The following is an 18,650-nucleotide window of genomic DNA, read 5'->3' on the forward strand; positions in this document are numbered from 1 at the left end:
AAAACTAATTATTTAATGCAAACAAATTTTGTTCTCCATAACTGAAAAGGCATACAGTATTACAATAGTAGAATCCAGAATATCATACTTCAAATCACTGTTTTCCAGACCAGAAGAAAAAAATTTTCTTTTATCTTAAAGAGACAGAAAGTGTTTGATTAAAATTCATTTTCTCTTTCTTCCTTAAGACAATAAGAATTTTAAAAGTGAGATAAACAGAAAAGTTAGCCATGATTAGAAGTAAAAGTGCAACTAAAATGTCTCTGATGCAGAATAGCAGGATCATCTGAGGACTAGAGAAGTTGAACTTGGGGAAGAGTCACTGAAAGAAACTGAGTACAGCATCCCTGGACTACCACAGACCACCCAGAGGTATAAGCCCTGAAACCCTGAGGAAATGACAGTTCTTTTTTTTTTTTTTTTTTCCTGGCCCAACATTTTCCAAACAGGCATATCCAGTCAGCAAGGAAGACTCGGCAAAGTTTCCAAACCACTCTGACTTTACACAACTTTCTTACCATTCTCAAGGGAAAGTCACAAGGAAAAGGCTCACCTGTGCCGGGCTGAACCAACCATGTGGGCAGGCACAATGCTCCCCACAAGTCCCTTTGCCCTTGGTGCTCGTCTTGTGGGGGCTTTTCCGCACACTGTCCCACAAGGTGACCAGCTTGGTCCTGTTTGAAGCTGGGCCCCCAGGTCCTGAGGAGGGCATAGTCTGAGAACTGTACCCGAGCCCCTGAGGGCTCCTCTGCCAGCCACAGGCGCAGTGGGCATCCCTGATCAGTGTGGGCGCGCTCCTGCCGGCATCCATGCCATCGGACCCCCGGCTGCAGCTGTGTTGCTTGGTGAGGTATGCATTCATACTGCACTGATGCCTACTCTTTCCTTTGGTCAGCTCTGTACAGAAATGTCTCCTCCCTCACACCCCTTTCTTCCAGGCAGTAGTAAAGTCTTTTTCCCCCGTGAATCCCTCAGTATCTTTGACAGCTGCTATAAGCAGTGCATCGTGGGAGCAGAGGGAGCAGCGAGAGCAGCTCCGCACAGCATTATCTGCGGGCTGGTAGCTCTTTGTCAATAGATGACTCAACTCACAGAGCAACTTGACAGTATCCCTGCTCTAGGCAGAAGCAATCAATGCTCCACACAGCTGGGCTACAAGACTGTACACTGTGTTACAAACCCTTTTTGGATGGAGCCCCACAGTAAAGATACTCATAATTTGGCATTCTGGCTTTTTCCCTCTGTCCTCCCTGATCCCCACACAAAATACAAACCTTAGGAAAAGGAACTTCTTATCAAAGTAACAGTACCGTTTCCAGAAAAGATGCATCTAGGCTGAAATGCTATAGCATAAGCTATTTAAATTGATGGAAAAGTTACACTGAAAAAGGAATTTTCAACATTTATAGGAATCATTTATCTGGAGAGATATTTGCCAAGACACGAACCAAAATCAGGAGATAATGAAATAAGAGAATCAATATTATCTCTAAAATAATCAATTCATTTTGAAAAATTATTAAGGTTCTTTTTAAAATTTGGAAGATTAATTTGTTTTAAACCATGATTATATGTTATAATATCAACATATATTCTTTATGCTATGAACAATTATTAATTCTTTCTCTTTAAAAATAAGGCAATTTTCAAGGTTCAAAACTGATGGACTGGTTTAAATTTTAAAACAGTATTTTTCCTTACCCCAAATTATTCTGACGATTTCCTTTCAAATACTTTACCACAACAAATACATTCACCACAGAGAGAGTCTGCATTTTAAAGAGAACGACATATCCAACACAGTCATGCAGTATTTTGGCTTCCAAAGACAGAATTTTCAAAATCTTACACTGAAAAATGAGTGAAATCCATCCAATTTACATCAATTGCCTTCCAAAGAGAACATGATTGTTTTAAAATTTTAGCATGCTTGCTGAATCCATTCATGGTGCTTTCAGCAAAGGGAAAGGCCACACTTAGAATTTTTATTCTGTTTATAACTTTCCATATCTGTTGCCAAAATATCCTTATCACACATTCCTAAAGAAATAATATTGGTTTGATTGAAAAGCCAGTTGCCATCTATGTGGCATAGAGAAACAAAGATGAAAGAATCCATGATATAATTATTTTAGCTATTGACAATCTGATTGCATCAGATACACCCTCTCAGTGAATTAACCAGGTATTGGGGCGGTGGAGATTTCATTGCTGCCCAAGTTGGCAAAATGATTATTGCAGGGCCCAGAATCAACAACAGGTTTTGCATTTCAACACCAGGATACCCTGGATAAATCATTGCTAGATTTTAAAATACTGAAAGGGCAGAATCTTCTCTTTCCTCATATTTGCACAAAAGGGCTCTTTTCCAGCTTCTACACGTGAGTCTGATAAAAGTACTGTGCCTGGCAATGGAAGGCATTCAATTACCTCTGTTGCAAAACAGTGAACCATATACTTAAGTTTAAAGGGGAAGCCCTGATCTATGTTATTGACCATTTCTCTTCAAGTACCTAACATACTGTCCAGCACATAGTAGGCAATAAGTACATTTTTGTTTGTTTTTGCATAGATGAATGGATGGTTGTATGGATGTATAAATGGAAAGATAGAGTAAAGGAATGAAGCAGATGATTAACACTTTTTTGTAATAATGCTTAATATAGCAATGCTCCAGAAACAAACTATATGTTTAAGGTTAACTCAGCGCTGGTTTTGAGACTGTGACCTTGTTAAGGAATTTTTCCAGAAAAAAAATACAAAGACTTGAATTACTGGGTAGAAATAACAACAGCATTAATGGTTTTTCCTCCTGAAATGGACCCAGAGAGTTCAAGATCGATTCCTAAAGACAGTAAAATTGAGGCAAATAGATCATATGGTACTCAGTGGAAAGAATGCAGAAGATCCTTACTCCCTCTCTGTTTCTCTGCCTTCTTTATTCTGGATCAAGAGATAACGCCTGAAAGAACTTTTGGGTCAGATAAAGCCCTAGAGAGCTTCAGACTTGTCTGGTGTCACCATGATGCATGATTATACACTAGAACTTGACGTTATATGGCAATGCTATCACTCCCAAATGAGAATGTCAGGAACTGATAACTTTGGCTCTCTCTAATCTTATCTAACCATAGATACTTCTCTAGTTTTTCAGGCAGATATCATTGCTCAAAGACCCATTGGCATTTTCAGGGAACACATGACCTGTTCTCACCCATTTGCCTCTCAAGTGTGAGAATCCATCAGCATAGAAGTCAGTCAGTATGCATACATCACAATTTTGTAATGGTGTGTGCAGTTTGCAGCTGGACAGAAAATTTCCCGGCTTACCTAAGATATTATAACTCTTCACAGGGACCTAAATCTATTAGGAATGGGTTGCTCGGAATGAGGTATTTCTTCCCATCTTAAGGGTCATAGGACTTCTGTTTTCATAACTTCATCTTGTAATTTCTTTGTAGATAAATATCTTATGTTGCATGATCGATGTTACTTTCCTCCAAAGACATTTAAGAGCATAACAAACTTTCACTGAGCATACTAAAAGACCACATTGAAATCATTAATTCACTATTAATACATGGAATTTCAATATTCTGTCTTTTCCTCCCCCAACAAGAAAGGTTTTTCTTTACAAACAGGACATTTGGCTTTCTAAGTCTGAAGGCAGACCACTTAAACAGATAAGTACATCCAACCAGTTCTCTTTACTATGAAACAGACTCACTAATTAACAATAATCCAATTTGGTCAACTGTAATTGGACAATGGTAATGACCATGAGATGACATGAAATTCTGGTAAAACAAGAATTAGCAGTACACAAGTACACATCCTTCTGATCACTGTGATTAACAGGGGCAGATGGCACACAGGGCAATGCCTAGACGAGATATATCTTACTGAACTCTCTTTGACCTTACTGACTCCATAAAAAAACTACTTTGTAAAAAAAGAGTTTAAAACTAATATCCTAACTTGATTTGCTTAATAAAAATAAGTAGCAAAAATGAATCACAAATAAGTTGTACTGCATTAAAACACTGCAGAATATTTTTCCAGATAAAATTTCCTTTAGGCACTTTATGCATATGGGAAATGAAAATATTAATTACAAAAAAAGAACTAAGTGCTTGCTAAAGGATGACTGAAAAGCAAAAGTCCTTACTATATTAAATAATCGTAGAATGCTATGACACATTAGATACAATTTCTCCTAATTTGAAAAGAGAAAAAAAACTTGAAATTTTATAAATGCTATCAAATTGATAGTCTTCTACATCAATTTGGCCTAGAAATCTCCAGAAATAAGCACATTTACCTTTCAAAATGAGAGAACAAAAAATATCTTAGACTCTAAAATCATTTCCAAACTGAGACAAAAACGAGCAGGAATTCAATGTGGACGGATATATGCCCAATGATACAAACAGACAATTTAATAGGAATTATAAAAAGGTTTTAAAATGCCTTATATTGTCACTAATATACTCAATTTAGATGGGTACTTCCAGGGAGTGGGTTAATCAGAATTAATGATAAGAAATTATAAAATAGTTTTCAGGAAATGTAGTTTTATTATATTCTGATGCACTTAGTAACACTATTACAAAAATCAGAATAGTAATAGTGTGATAGTTCTTAAGGATTCTGAAAAGAACATTAGTCAAAAGGTAAAATTATTTATGATTTGCATATTTTAACATTGAATTTAAGTATTGGAATACACTATTATAAGAAATCTGTTCTCATCTTTCAAGATTAAATTAATGTCACATCTTCTGTAAGATTTTTCAGATACCTCTTAGCATGTTAAGTTGCATTCTACAATATCTATATATTTGTCTATGTAAATATCTTTCATATCTGTTTGTTTCTCACAATCACCATGACGACGACCCTACTCATTGCTTCTCTGTAGAACTGGTGAAACAACTTCTTAACTGGTCTCTGACATCCATTCTGGCTCCATTTTTCTCATACAGCTTACAGAGCTACTACTAAGATACTGTTGTGATAGTCCTGCCCTACTTAATACCTGTCCATAACGTTTCTTAAGATTGTTGTCTGCATGGGTAGTACCATCTTTACAATGGTTTGCATGGTTCTTAGTTGTGCTCTGTGTGATCTGGCCTTTGTCACTTTTACTGGTCTTGTTCACCAAATGCGCCTGTGCCTTCCAACCACACAGGCCCCGAATACCTGCACATATTCCCTGTCTGTGGACACTGAGTAGTGAGCATGCCCTTTTCTCACTTTACACTTTCACATAGTTGATTCCTACTCATTTTCTATAGGATTCACTAAGCTACAATGCCCCAAAAGTCACCCTATATATACAACATAATCTATGAATTAAAGTGGTCTTACTATGCAACACAGTTCCAAAACAGGCTCCAAAACTTTGCTTGCAACCAGATTTCCATTTCTAAACCTTCTCTGTTCAGAAATTCTGGAGTTCTTCCTGCTCTCCAGATCTCAGACCAAAATGTCATCTCCCCAAGAAAGCATCCCCTGAACACTGGCCCCACTCCCAATAGGTCATGTCATTCTTCAGTCAAATACTCAGCACCTGTGTTTCTCTGTGACAACACTTATCATGATTGTATTTAAAACAAGGACTATCATCTTGTTTTGTGCCCTCCTCAAAACAGAATGTAAGTAATCACCAGCAGAGCAGGGAGAGAGCTCTCTCTTACACACCTGCATCCTCACAACTCAGCATAAAGTAACTGTTTAATACTTATTTTAATTTAATATTATTTAATTTTTAATTTTTATTTTTGTGAATATTAAATGTTTAGGAATATAAAATGAATCAGTTACTATTGAAAACAATAGGAAGTTTTCTCAAAAAAATTAAAAATAGAACTTCCACATTATCTAGTAATCGTACTTTGAGTTATTTATTCAAAATAATTGAAATCAGAATCTAGAAGTTATACTTGTACTCCTGTGTTCATTGAGCATTATTCACAATAGCTAAACGGTAGAAATAACCTAGATGTTCATCAGCAGATGAATGGACAAAAACAATGTGGTAAATTTAAGCAATGTAATATTATTTAACCATAAAAGAAAGTGATTCTTGAAGACATTATACAAAGAGGAATAAGTCAGTTACAGAAGGATACAGACTGCATGATTCTGCATAAAAGAAGCATCTAAAGTAATCAAACTCACAGAAACAGAAAGTAGGATGTTGGATTTCAGGGTCTGAGAGGTGGAGAAGAATTTGGGGGTGGTTGTTAAATGGGTATAGAGTTTTAATAATGCAGGTTGAATAAATTTGAGATCTGTTATACAACCTTGTGTTTATGGTTTACAGGACTATACTGTACCCTTAGAAATTCAGGAGTGAAGATTCCACGTTTTGTGGGTTTTGCCATAATTTTTAAAAATCTGAAGCTACTCATTATGGTAATAATTCTGCTTACTTTTTTTTTTTTAACTTTGTAGCTTGACTGGTAGGGAGGCATAGGAGGAATCTCCATGCTTTTCTCTTCTCTGATATACAGAGTTTGATTGCTGTATAATGTGGAAGTTCCATTTTTAATTTTTTGAGAAATATTCCTATTGTTTATCGTAGTAACTGATTCAATTTACATTCCTACCAACAGCATAAGGGTTCCAGTTTTTTCTACATTTCCAATGACACTTGATATTTTCTATTTTTCACCATAACTGTTATTATAACAGGTATGGAATGATACTACACTATAGTTTTAATGTTCATTTTTCAGATGATTAGTGATATTTAGCATCTTTTCATCCATAATGGACATTTGTACATCCTCTTTGGCAAAATGTCTATTCAGGTCCTTTACCCATTTTTAATTGGGTTATTATCATTATTGTTATTATTTTGTTATGGAGTTGTAGAAGTATCCCATATTTTGGATATTATCAGATATTTTGGTCCTTATTAGATACATGGCTTGCATATATTTCCTTCTATGCTACAAGCTGCCCTTTGCCGTAGTTGGAATCTTGATTGTCTCCACATGGACTAGTTGTTACAAGAGTGATTCCCAGGGTAGTGGTATTGGCAGTTGGTGGAAATTATTTGGTTTTAATGCCTGTGTTGATGCAATATCCAAGAAATAATAGTCAAAACCAATGTCATGAAATTCTTCCCCCTTTATTTTCACCTAGGAGTCTTATTGTTTTAGGTCTGACATTTAAATCTTTAATCTATTTGAGTTTATTTTTTGTATATAAGATAATGTTCCAATTTCTTTTTTTTATTTGCATGTAGATACCCTGTGTTCCCAACACTATTGAAGACAATCTTTTCCCACATGCAGTCTTGATAGTCTTATTGAAAGTCATTTGAATAAAGATGTATATATATATATATATATATATAATTTTACTTAAAGCATATATATATATATAGTCAATATATATGTGAGTTTATTTCCACACTGTTTATTCTATCCCATTGGTGTGTATGTCTATCTTGATGCCAGTGCCATGCTGTTTTGATGACTGTAGCTTTGTAATATATTTTAAAATGGGACATATGAAGCTTCTACATTTGCTTTTCTTTCTCAAGACTATTTTGGCTATTTAGAATTCTTTGTGGTTCTATAGAAATTGTTTTTCAATTTCCGTAAAAACTACCACTGAAATTTTGATAGCAATTGCATTGAATGTATATATTGCTTTGAGCAAGATGGACATTTTAACAATATTTATTCTTTTAATCCACGGACAAAAATATCTTTCCATTTATTTATGTTTAATTTCTTTCAGCTACTTTTTGTAGTTTTCAGTGTGCAAGTTCTTCACCTCTTTGGTTAGGTTTATCTTCAATTTTATTCTTTTTGATTGAAATGTAAATGCTATTGTTAGCTTTATTTCAGATTATTTATTGTTAGTCTATAGAAATATAAGTGATTTTTGCAGGTTGAATTTATATCCTATAATGGTTGAGTTTTTAAATTTCAGTTCTAACAGGGTTTTGTGGAATATTTAGGGTTCTCTATACATGAGAACATTTTACCTGTGAAGAGATGTTTCCACCTTATCTTTTCCTACTTGGGTGCCCTTCATGTCTTTTTCTTGTCTAATAACCCTAGCGAGGACTTCTAGTGCTATGTCGAATAGAAGGAGTGACAGTGGGCATCCTTGTTTTGTTTCTGATTTTAAAGAAAAAGCCTTCAACTTTTCACAATTGAGTATGTACATTAGCTTTGGACTTTTCAAATATGACCTTTATAATGTGAGCTCATTTTCCTCTAAGTCTAGTTTTTTAAGTGTTTTTTTAAATCATGAAATGGTATCAATTATGTCAAATGCTTTTTTTCCATCTATTGAAAATCATAATATGATTAATATTCTTCATTATTTAAATGTGGTATATCACATTGATTGAATTTCATGAGTGATTGATCCAAGAATAAATCTCACATCATTATAGGATATGATACTTTCAATGTGCTATTGAATTTTGTTTGCTAATATTTTGCTGTATTTTCCGTTTACATTCATGAGGGATATTGACATGTCATTTTCCTTTCTGTAGTATTTTTTTTTTCCTGGTTTCAGTATCAGAGTAAGCCTGACCTCAAAAAATTAGTTTGGGAGTGTTTCTCCTTAATTTTATTGATAAAAATTGGCATTAATTCTTCTTTAAATTTTTGGTATAATAGTTAAATCATCCGGTTTTAGGCTTTCATTTGTTAAGAGACTTGATTACTAATTCAATCTCCTTACTTGTTAGACTTGTTAAAATTTTCTCTTCTTTCAAGATTCAGGGTTGGTAGGTTGTGTTTCTAGGAATTTGTTCATTTCATCTATCTTATCTAACTTTTTGGTATATAGTATTACTATTACTCTCTTATTTAATCATTTTGATTTCCATATAATTAGTCAAAATGTATCCCATTCCATGTTTGAGTCTTCCTTTTTTTCCCCTTAAACTAGCTAAGGATTTGCCAATTTTGTTGTTAAAAAAAAGTTTCATTGATTTTTTAAAAATTGTTTTCCTATGCTTTATTTCTTTATTCATGTTCTAAGCATAATCATTCCCTTCTTTCTGCTAATCTTGGACATGGTTCTTTTTCTATTTCCTTGAAGTAGAAAATTAGGTTGTACATTTGTGATCTTTCATCTTTTTAATTATAGGCATTTGTCACTCTGAATTTCCTTCTTAATACTATTTTTGCTGTATCACATGTGTTTTGATATGTTGCACGTTGTTTTCATGTGTCTGAAGATATTTTCTAATTTCTTTTTGGATGTCTTCTTCAATGTATTTTTTTAAGATTATGCTATTTAATTTGCACACATTTGTGACATTTTCAGTTTTCCTTGTGCCATTAATTTCTGGTTTTATTACATTGTGATGGAAAATAAACTTGGTATAATTTCACTCTTCTCAAATTTGCTTAAACATTTTTTGTAAACTAATGTGACCTCTTCTGGAAAATGTCTTGTGTGTGCTTGAGAGTAATGTGCATTCTGCTACTGTTGAATGAAATATCCTATTTACACTTGTTGGTCCAATTGACCTGTAGTATTGTGCAGGTCCTCTGTTTCCTTAATGATTTTTTTTCTGCATATTCTATACATTATTGAAAATGTGGTATCAAAAGCTTTTACTACCATTATTAAATAATATTGATATTTCTCCCTTCAGTTCAATAATTGCTTGCTTCATGTAATTGAGTGTTCTGATGTTAAATATTTATATATTTATAATTTTTATATCTTCTTGGCCAATTGAATCTTCTATCACTATTTAATGTCTTCATTGTCTCTTTTGACATAATTTTACTTACATCCTATTTCGTCTAATATAATATTGGTCGCCACTGCCTTTCTTTGGTTACCATTTTTAAGAAATATTTTTTCTTATCCTTTCACTTTTGACCTATGTGTGTTATTAAATCTAAAATATGTCCCATAGACAGCATACAGTTGAATATTACTTTTCAAATCCATTCAGTCACCTTATATCTTTCAAATAGGAAGTTTAATCTATGTACATTTAAACTAATCATTAATAGGGAAGGTCTTACTATTTCCATTTTGTTAATGGTTTTCTGTCGTATAGCTTTTTGCCCCACTTTTTCTTTCTTGTTATCTTCCTTTATTGTTTTACTGATTTTTTTTGTAGTTACATTTGGTGATTCCTTTCTCATTTTTTTTGTGTATCCTCTACTATAGGTTGTGTGTGTGTGTGTGTATTTGTGTGTGTGCGCACGTGCACGCACATGCATACCTGTCTGCTTACATAAAACATCTTCTAATTATAACAATCCAATTTAAGCTGATAATAACAACCTCTATTGCATATAAATCTAACCAGGCACTGTATAATCACATTTCTATAAATGACAGACGACTTATAGGAACACTGATCCCGCATGATTATATTGCCTAGAGATGTCATAGCCATTTTAGTTGAAGTTCACTCTCTATTTGCACTATAATTAAACTGCTTAAGGACACATTTCTTTGAATGTATCTCTGTTGTTAAGCAATACAAGTTCTGTTTTACTCCCTCAAACACACTGTCTGTTATTATTTTCACAAATTACATCTTTTTATATTGAATTATTTGTTTTTATAATTATAGGGTTTTTTTTACTTTTGTATTTTAATTTCTTCTTTACTTTTCAACATAAGAATGGTAGCACTAAACACTAAACTTTGTGGATGAGTCATCAATATACTCTTGTCTGAGCCTTAAGCAACGTGAAAGTCAATTTGAATATTCAAATTGTATTGATTTAAAAGGGTGACAGTGACCCTTGACCATGCTCTTGGGAACCTAATATATACAACATCCTGGGTGTGTTATTTCCAAGTGCCGATTTCCCCACTCTTCTAATACTGATGCTTTACTGGTTGCCAGGAGCAGACAAAGTAGTGTGGGAGAGTGTGGGGGGACTCAGGAAGGGCACAGGCACATGCTCTCCCCTGTGCTGAATTTCAAAAGGGAGAAATGCATGAAAAATGAGATATGCAAAAATAACATTATGGTAGTGAATCATAACTAAAAAAGAGACCGAGAGGGAAGGAAAAGTGTAAGAGCAAGGAAGCAAAGGAGGGAGAGAAATATGAAGAAAAGGAATGAGGAAACAGTCATAAGCTAAGGAAAGACATCTCTTTAAAAAGATAAATAGGGCTGGGGTATGGCTCAGTGGTAGAGAGCTTGTCTAGAATGTGCAAGATCCTGGATTCAACCCCCAGTACCATCAAAAAAAAAAAAAAAAAAAAAAAAAAAAAGAAGAAGAAAGAAAGAAAAGGAACAAATATAAATGTTATAAGAGGTCACTACTCTGAATATGGACAGTCTTCCACGTACCACTGAAGGCGCTTGAAACAAAGCTCTAGGATAGTTGAAATTTATCTCATTTAGATTTTGAGAGAAAACCATAAGTTGGATCAGTTTTACTTTAGCCCTTAGTCTCCTGATGATTTGTAATGGATATTTTCTAAATTTGCCAGAAAGGTTAAAAGTCCTTCGGGTTAAAAATAAGCCAGATTCTGACTTGTCAGAGATAATTCATCTGTGGATTGGCCTACAGGCAGACGTATGGATTAATAGAAATGACAGACTCTCTTCCAGCTAAATGATCTCTTTTCCTTGGAGACTTGACATTTTAATAAAGTTTTACCTAATTGGCTTTGCTTTGGTCAGTACATTTTGAATTCACATCTAATTAATCATCTGCTCCTCTGTGGTTCCATATTATTTTGCTTTGGTATTTATTCATTTCCTCAATATATATTTGAGTGCCTGTTCTATAGCAGGAACCAGACTAGGAATAAAGTTGTAAACCATAGACAGGATAAAATTTTAGTGGAGCAGAAAGATCTTAATTAAAAAGTGTGCTGAGTGATGAAATGGAGATGTACAGGGACAACGTGTGGGATCTCCTGCTATGGAACTTGTCACGTTAAGGTGAGTTTTTAAGCTATCATGTGTACATCTGTCTTCCCTGTTGCAATACAAGATACTCAAAAGCAAAGATCATTCTTGGTTTGTAAACTCACACCCTTCTATCAATTCCATAATATAATTATTATTTATCAATCAAACTTATTGAACCAAACTTGGAAAATATGGGATTTGGGTTTAAGGAAACATGCTCTAGTTCCAATGCTGCCACTACCTAGTTGTGTCATCTTGGACAAGTCACTATAACTTGCTAAGTCTTAATGACCCTCTTTGTAACATTAAGAGATTGAATGAAAGAATCTATGTGGTTACACACATATACACACACCACAATTTCAATGTTCACTAAAAGCAGGCATAGCTGACAATGATGCCCTATCATCATTTTAAGATTCATTCACAATGTTTCACAACTAATTATAGAAATAAGGATTAAACATAGCCAGCCAGTTAAAGAACATGGCTTGGTGAATTTTTTGGCTTATTTTCACAATTTTACATTCTTTCACTAAGAGTTTGTCGAATAGAAAGGCAGTATGATGTGCTGGTTAAAATACTGACCTCTCAGGTCACTGTTAAATCTATCTCACCTCCATTACTTATTTAAAGATGGAACAAATGCTTTCTGCCCTTCCCTAACAACTCTTTATTGTGCCTATCTAAGGACTGTACACATTTTCACTGCTACATAAATATTTGAAATTTTCTTTTCCTCTACTTTTGCATATTGTGACAAAGCTTTGTATAACATTTATGGACTTCTCCCATTAAGGCATGAGCTCTTCAGTCAGATTTGGGGTTCACATGCCAATTTTGACCATTATTATTTCCCTTAAACTCTCAATCTCAGTTTCCTCATCTATAAATAAGACAGTTCCTACCTCATAGAATTAATCTAAGAACAATAGGAGTTGATCTCTATGAAGTACTTAGCACATTGTCTGGAACATTATAATGATCAATAATCTCTATTTATATATTGATCATTTTATATATCCCCATTTTAATTGTAAGTTTCAGAGGCTGCCATTTAAAAACTCTGCAATGCCAATGTACAAATATTCAATAAAAGTCAATTGATGTCAATTCAATGTTAGGATTCCATATTGGTCCTAAACTTATCTTCCAAACTCCTGTTTGGGACAATGCATTTTTTTTGCCTGGGCTAGAGGAAAACTAATGGCCCCATTACCAACCACGTACCTACTATTTATTAAGCATAAATGTGTCTCAAGCATATGCATTTCAGTTGATTCTACTAACCCTATAATGAGAATATTTAAGATGATAATTGAGATGCCAATTTAAGATACAGAAATAGGTTTAGAATGATTCTATACTTTTCCCACAGTCACATTATTAGTAAGTGAAACCCAAAAATAAAACTGAGATTCACAAAACACCAGAGCTATGCATGAAAACTTGTATAAAACAATACCTCATTTTTCCAGTAAGACTTTGGTTTCTGAAAATACTGTTATATCCTTTATTTCTCTTAATCCTCACAACCACCACATGTACTAGGCAAGGCAGAAGAAAATCCGAGGTTCATTGCCATGAAATAATGTCCCTAAGGTCAGTCAGTTGGATATTGTTGGAACTTAAATTCAAATCCAAAGCTCAGTGTTCAAACCAGAATCTTTCCACTATTCCATTCTGTTTTCTTACCCAGCACACTCCCTTTCTAGGGATGAACATGTGACATCTTGTCACTCTCCTTGCCATCAAAAAATGGGTAAAAGAGGAAGTACATTTAGTAAACCTAGAACTTAAGTTTTTAAATTTGATGTCAGCATAAAATTTGCATTTTCCTTCACTGTTCCTATTTACAGATCCTAAGGAAAGGATTAATCAGGATTTTGAGAGGTCTGATGGAAATGGTTTCCTAAACTGAGAGGCTTAAATGAAAATAAAGTGTTTTCCTTAATTATATTTTCTCATACAAGTCTAGGAGCATCTGCAGTTTCTTGCAGTCATAAGAGAGAGTTTTGAGTTTATGTAAACCCCATTTCTTCTAGCTGTAGAACAGCATCAATCATACCATCTGCAGCTACCATTTATTGATCATCTACTATTAAGGTGCCAGGAAACCTACAGATTGAGAAGTTCTTACCACAGTCCTGAAAGCCAATGTTATTCCCATTTCTAGATGAAGAAATTGAAGTTCAGAAAAGTTAAATAATTGCTTAAGGTCATAAAACTAAGAAAAACCACAAATTCAAACCAAAATCATTCTGATTCTAAATCCTCATGCTTCCTACTGTGCCAGGGTACTTCTCTCAAAAGATAAAAAGTGAAATAAAGTAATATGAGTGTCTATCTCCCTTTGGCTGATACATGTCCTTTAAATGTTAATCTCTGAGTCAAACTGTGGGGGTTTGGAGAAAACAACTCGAACTCTAATTATATAAAGCCCCAGTTGATGAGAAGGCCAAGCAGAAATGAGTTATCAGCTACTGTGGGGTGGAGTTTTGCCACCTGACAGTGAGTATTCATTTAAACCTGCTGGGCTAAATGAAATGTGGTATTGTTCACCCAAGTGCCAAAATACCCACTGTGAGACCTTTCAAAGAAATTGTCTTTATTCTACATCTCACTCATAAGCCACCAAAGCAGCCATGAATTGCAAATTACCTGTGGCCTAGGTTCTCAAAATTGGTGTTGGTCCCAAGACACTCCACTCAGAACTCAGGCACTAGCACTGAAAATACATTTGGGGGGATTCACTTGATACCAATTTATTAACACATAATTAACAAGAAAATATTTTCTTTCCTGCAGAAAGTCATTTATTTTGTCCTTGGAATCTGTTACTTTGGAATATACTATATGCCACAAAGATTAACTTCACTTTATTCACTTTATATGTAGTTTTCTAAATAACATCTGCTATTAAAGAAAAGCACAAAATTGATTTTATGATATTTTCTCTTTCTTAGCTTTACTATTTCTCATTTAGGACATCAGTATTGCTTGTCATTTGTTGTTGTTCTTATTGTTTTGCAGTACTGGGGATCAAACACAGGACCTTGTGCATGCTAGTCCAGCATGCTATCACTGAGCTACATCCCCAGCCCCTTGCTTGTCTTTCTTCAAGTAGGAATGTGTAGGAAGTGCACAGGGTCTTGGGGAATTTATGGCCTGTTTGCATTCAGTCTACTAGGTGACCCTTTTTTAATTAGGCAGCAGCAGATCAGAAATAGCACCTCATTCCACCTGGGGCAAATTGACTATCAACCTAAAGAGGATCTTGATACAAATGTTCATATTCTTCTCCACTGATACCACTATTGTGACAAGACAGTAAGCCTCCTTTCAGTTCCAGAAAGCCCCAAGATCATTCAAAGGGAAAGCAATCTCATCAGAGATGAAAAAGATGAATAAGAGCAATGAAACAAATCCTTCCTGATTTTAGAGCAGCAATGGAGCTCTTGTTGAGCCAGTATAACTAAGGTCAGTGGGTGGATAGGAGTATTGCACACCTGGATATTATTTACATGGACCACTTGTATTTCTGCCCACTTTTCTACATGACTTTGTCTATTCATTACTTTTGGCTTGTTCACATGCAAAGTCCCTGTTGCTTTACAAAGAATTCTGTCAGGGATAAATAGAAAAGACTGATGTTCCTCTGCTTCCTTGATCCAAGGAAAAGTCTTTTGAAAATCATGCAGTGTTTTTCAAAATGAAATTGTTCTGTTAAACATCTGCATTCCAAATGGTTCCCTAACTAGTGAAAACACAATTGTTTTTGCATTGAAATAGGCTCTGACTAATGTATGTGCTCTTTTGAGTGAGGGCTGTGTCAACCATTGGGTTTGGTCCATGATGGACTTGGCATTCAATTGACAATTTCTTTTTTGTGACATTGCTGATCTCTGCTATATCTTTCTACTGAAACAGAAAAGAGCTGGCCCCTTTTCAAAAGTAATCTAAAGCAATCACTCCTAGTTCCTAATAACTTTGGCAGTTGCCATGTACATTTAAGTTACAGGAAAGTAAGAGGCGCTTTTTCCTTAAAACCAAGGTCCTTAATTGAAAATGAAGAAGCCCACATGAGAGAAGCAATCACAATAAAATAACTTTGTCTTTGAATGAAAAATAGCGTGGTGATGATACCGACATTATCTTAACATTAGAATCCACGTTTAGTTTTATACTCCAATTTTCTTGAAGTTAGCTAAGTCCAAAGTGTGTAGATCTACTTTAGTCCTCATAATATCACACATACTGGAAATTTACCTTTTCTAAGGCTATACTGAAGTCTTAGATAAATTATTTAAGGTTTACGAGTGCCTGAAGGTATTATTGTCACAAATGCATTGGCGCTTGTAAGAAGAATAGCAGGTTTCAGAGAAATAGAGCCTGTGTGCATATGTGAGCAGTGTGTGTTGGAGTGAGGAATATCTGCTACCAAACCATAGGATGTGCTTACAAATGGGACACTTCCTCACGCCCTACATGAAGAACATAACCTCAAAATACCAAAAAATTACACAGTTTCTACAACAGACTGCTGTTATTCCTCAAGTCAATAAACTGGTAATTATTCTCATAAACTTCCTTCCTTTAGAGTATGCATATCTTATGTTTCTTGGAATCACACTCAAAACTAGATAAGAGAAAGTGTCTTCTTGTCAAAATCCTAAAACGATTAGTTTTTTAGGTTAAAACCTGCTCATCTTTGCCCAGAGATAAATCAAAGAATTTGAATTCCAGTTGTACCATCAATCGGCTGTGGGACCCCAGGCAAGTCCCTTAACCTCTTTTAGCCTCAGTGACCTCATCCGTGATATGGAGATAATCATGTTTACCTCTTAGGATTGTCATGAGGATTAATGAGGTAATACTTGTATTAGACTTTGTGATTTAATTCTGGTACTCTCAATCTTTTTTCCCCAGTATTGCAGATTGAACCTCGAGTACTCTACCACTGAGCTATATCTTGAGATCTTTTTTTTTTTTTTTTTAATTGTTGAGACACAGTTTTGCTAGGTTGCCCAGACTGGCCTCAGTTTGCCATCCTCCTGCTTCAGCACCCCTTAGTTTAAGCTATAATTATAGGCATGTGTCACCACACCTGACTCTTCCAATCATTTTTAACCTTCACCAAACTGCACGAAAGAGTGCCTTCCCAAAGAGGAACCAGTGACTCATAAAGCTTAGTCTCTTACTTCCAACTCACAGTGAGATCTCAACTAGAGATTTTCCTTACAAAAACCACTGAAGCCCATGCTGGACACAAGGAGCATCATCCTTCCCTGGCTTCTTATTTTTCAGTCATTTTCTTCACTCTTACAAGCTCCCCTCTTCTGGTGGGCTGTCATCTCATACTATGTTGCAAGTCAGCAACCACATTAAATGACCAACATGGCTCACCACAAGCCAAGTCTAGGAAAACAGCCAGTCTTCCCACCCTGGAGCAGACCTGTGGCCGTATAGCTCTTCTGGATTGAAGACATGCAGAACAGGACTGACGAAGTAAGAGCAAAGGAAGAAAAGACAGGTTGGATCAATTGACTGAGTGGAGTTATATCTAGGTATCAACTAATTAAATATTCTTGCCCTCATACTCTTCATACTTCTCACTTTACAAATTCAATCCAAGGGGGAAAATGTCTACCTATTTTTTTTCCCTCTCTCTTTCTCTTCTACATGTTCCACTTGTATATGTAATTGTATATATAGTTTTCAATTGGTATCCATGGAGGTTAGGTTCCAGAACCACCCCTCCATACCAAAACCTGTGGATGCCCAACTCTTCTGTACACAATGGTATTATATTTGCATATACCCCCCACATATTCTCCCATGCTCTTTAAATCATCTCTAAATGACCTGTACTACCTAATACAATGAAGATGATATGTAAATGGTTCTTAGACTGTATTGTTTAGGGAATAATGAACAAGGAAAATGTTCTGTACATATTTACAGATTACATTTTAAAAAATATTTTTTTTATCTATGGTTGGTTGGATCCATGGATATGGATCCCACAGATATGGAGGAACAACAGTATGCATAAATGCATGAATCTTTTTGTAATCTTTATAGAAATCAATTTGTGAGATTTTCTTGTAATTAACATGATTAAGTCTCACATCTTTTTATCATGATAATTTTTTCTTTTAACCTATTGCTTTAATACATGTACATTCTATATGAACATAGGTAAATTCATTCAACTCTACAAGTTTCATTTTTTATATATAAAGTTGGGCTAATACTTGTACCTACCCAGAGATTGTTGTGAGATAATAACATGTAATACATCTGACCTACTTGTAAAATCAGCAAATGAAAGGTAAACATGGATCCAAACCCATGTGGTCCAACCCCAGGTCAGAGTTCATGACCTTAGCTCACCACTATGAGCACTCAAAAGTTACTGTGATTACTATTATTATTGAAACTATCACATTCACTGTAGAAAAATAGAAAATTTGGAGAACCAAAATGAAAAATTACCCTCAGTTCCATTCTTTGAGACAATAATTTTTAATCCCTTGGTACTTTCCTCCAAGGTTTTTTCCACATATATGTATTTTTTTTCTCCAAAAGTAGTATCATTGTGCTACTACTACCTTTAATCATTTTTTATATTTAGTATATCATAAATGTTTTCACATCAATAAATATCAATCACAGTAGAATTTAGAGACTAAGAAAAAATTTTATTCTGACTATAATTAGATTGTACAATTGGCATAATTGTCTACAGAGATTTGCC

General features: G+C 34.7%; 1 protein-coding gene across 12 annotated transcripts in view; it reads right to left on the reverse strand.

Annotated features, from left to right (window-relative positions):
* Dlg2 (discs large MAGUK scaffold protein 2) overlaps positions 1–18,650 on the reverse strand; it is a 2,079,243-nt gene that overhangs the window by 798,977 nt on the left and 1,261,616 nt on the right. For 2 of the 12 annotated variants that reach the window (XM_047516983.1, XM_047516980.1), the window contains exon 1: positions 554–942. The exons of 8 other annotated variants lie outside the window; for them this stretch is intronic. In XM_047516983.1, coding sequence (XP_047372939.1) covers positions 554–862 — 309 coding nt within the window. In that variant the 5' untranslated portion in view covers positions 863–942. Of the gene's footprint in view, positions 1–553; positions 943–18,650 lie in introns of those variants that run through there. 2 more of the 12 variants (XM_047516988.1, XM_047516985.1) reach the window with 1 other exon arrangement.

This window comes from Sciurus carolinensis, chromosome 11, assembly GCF_902686445.1.
Source record: "Sciurus carolinensis chromosome 11, mSciCar1.2, whole genome shotgun sequence".
Classification (NCBI taxonomy): domain Eukaryota; kingdom Metazoa; phylum Chordata; class Mammalia; order Rodentia; family Sciuridae; genus Sciurus; species Sciurus carolinensis.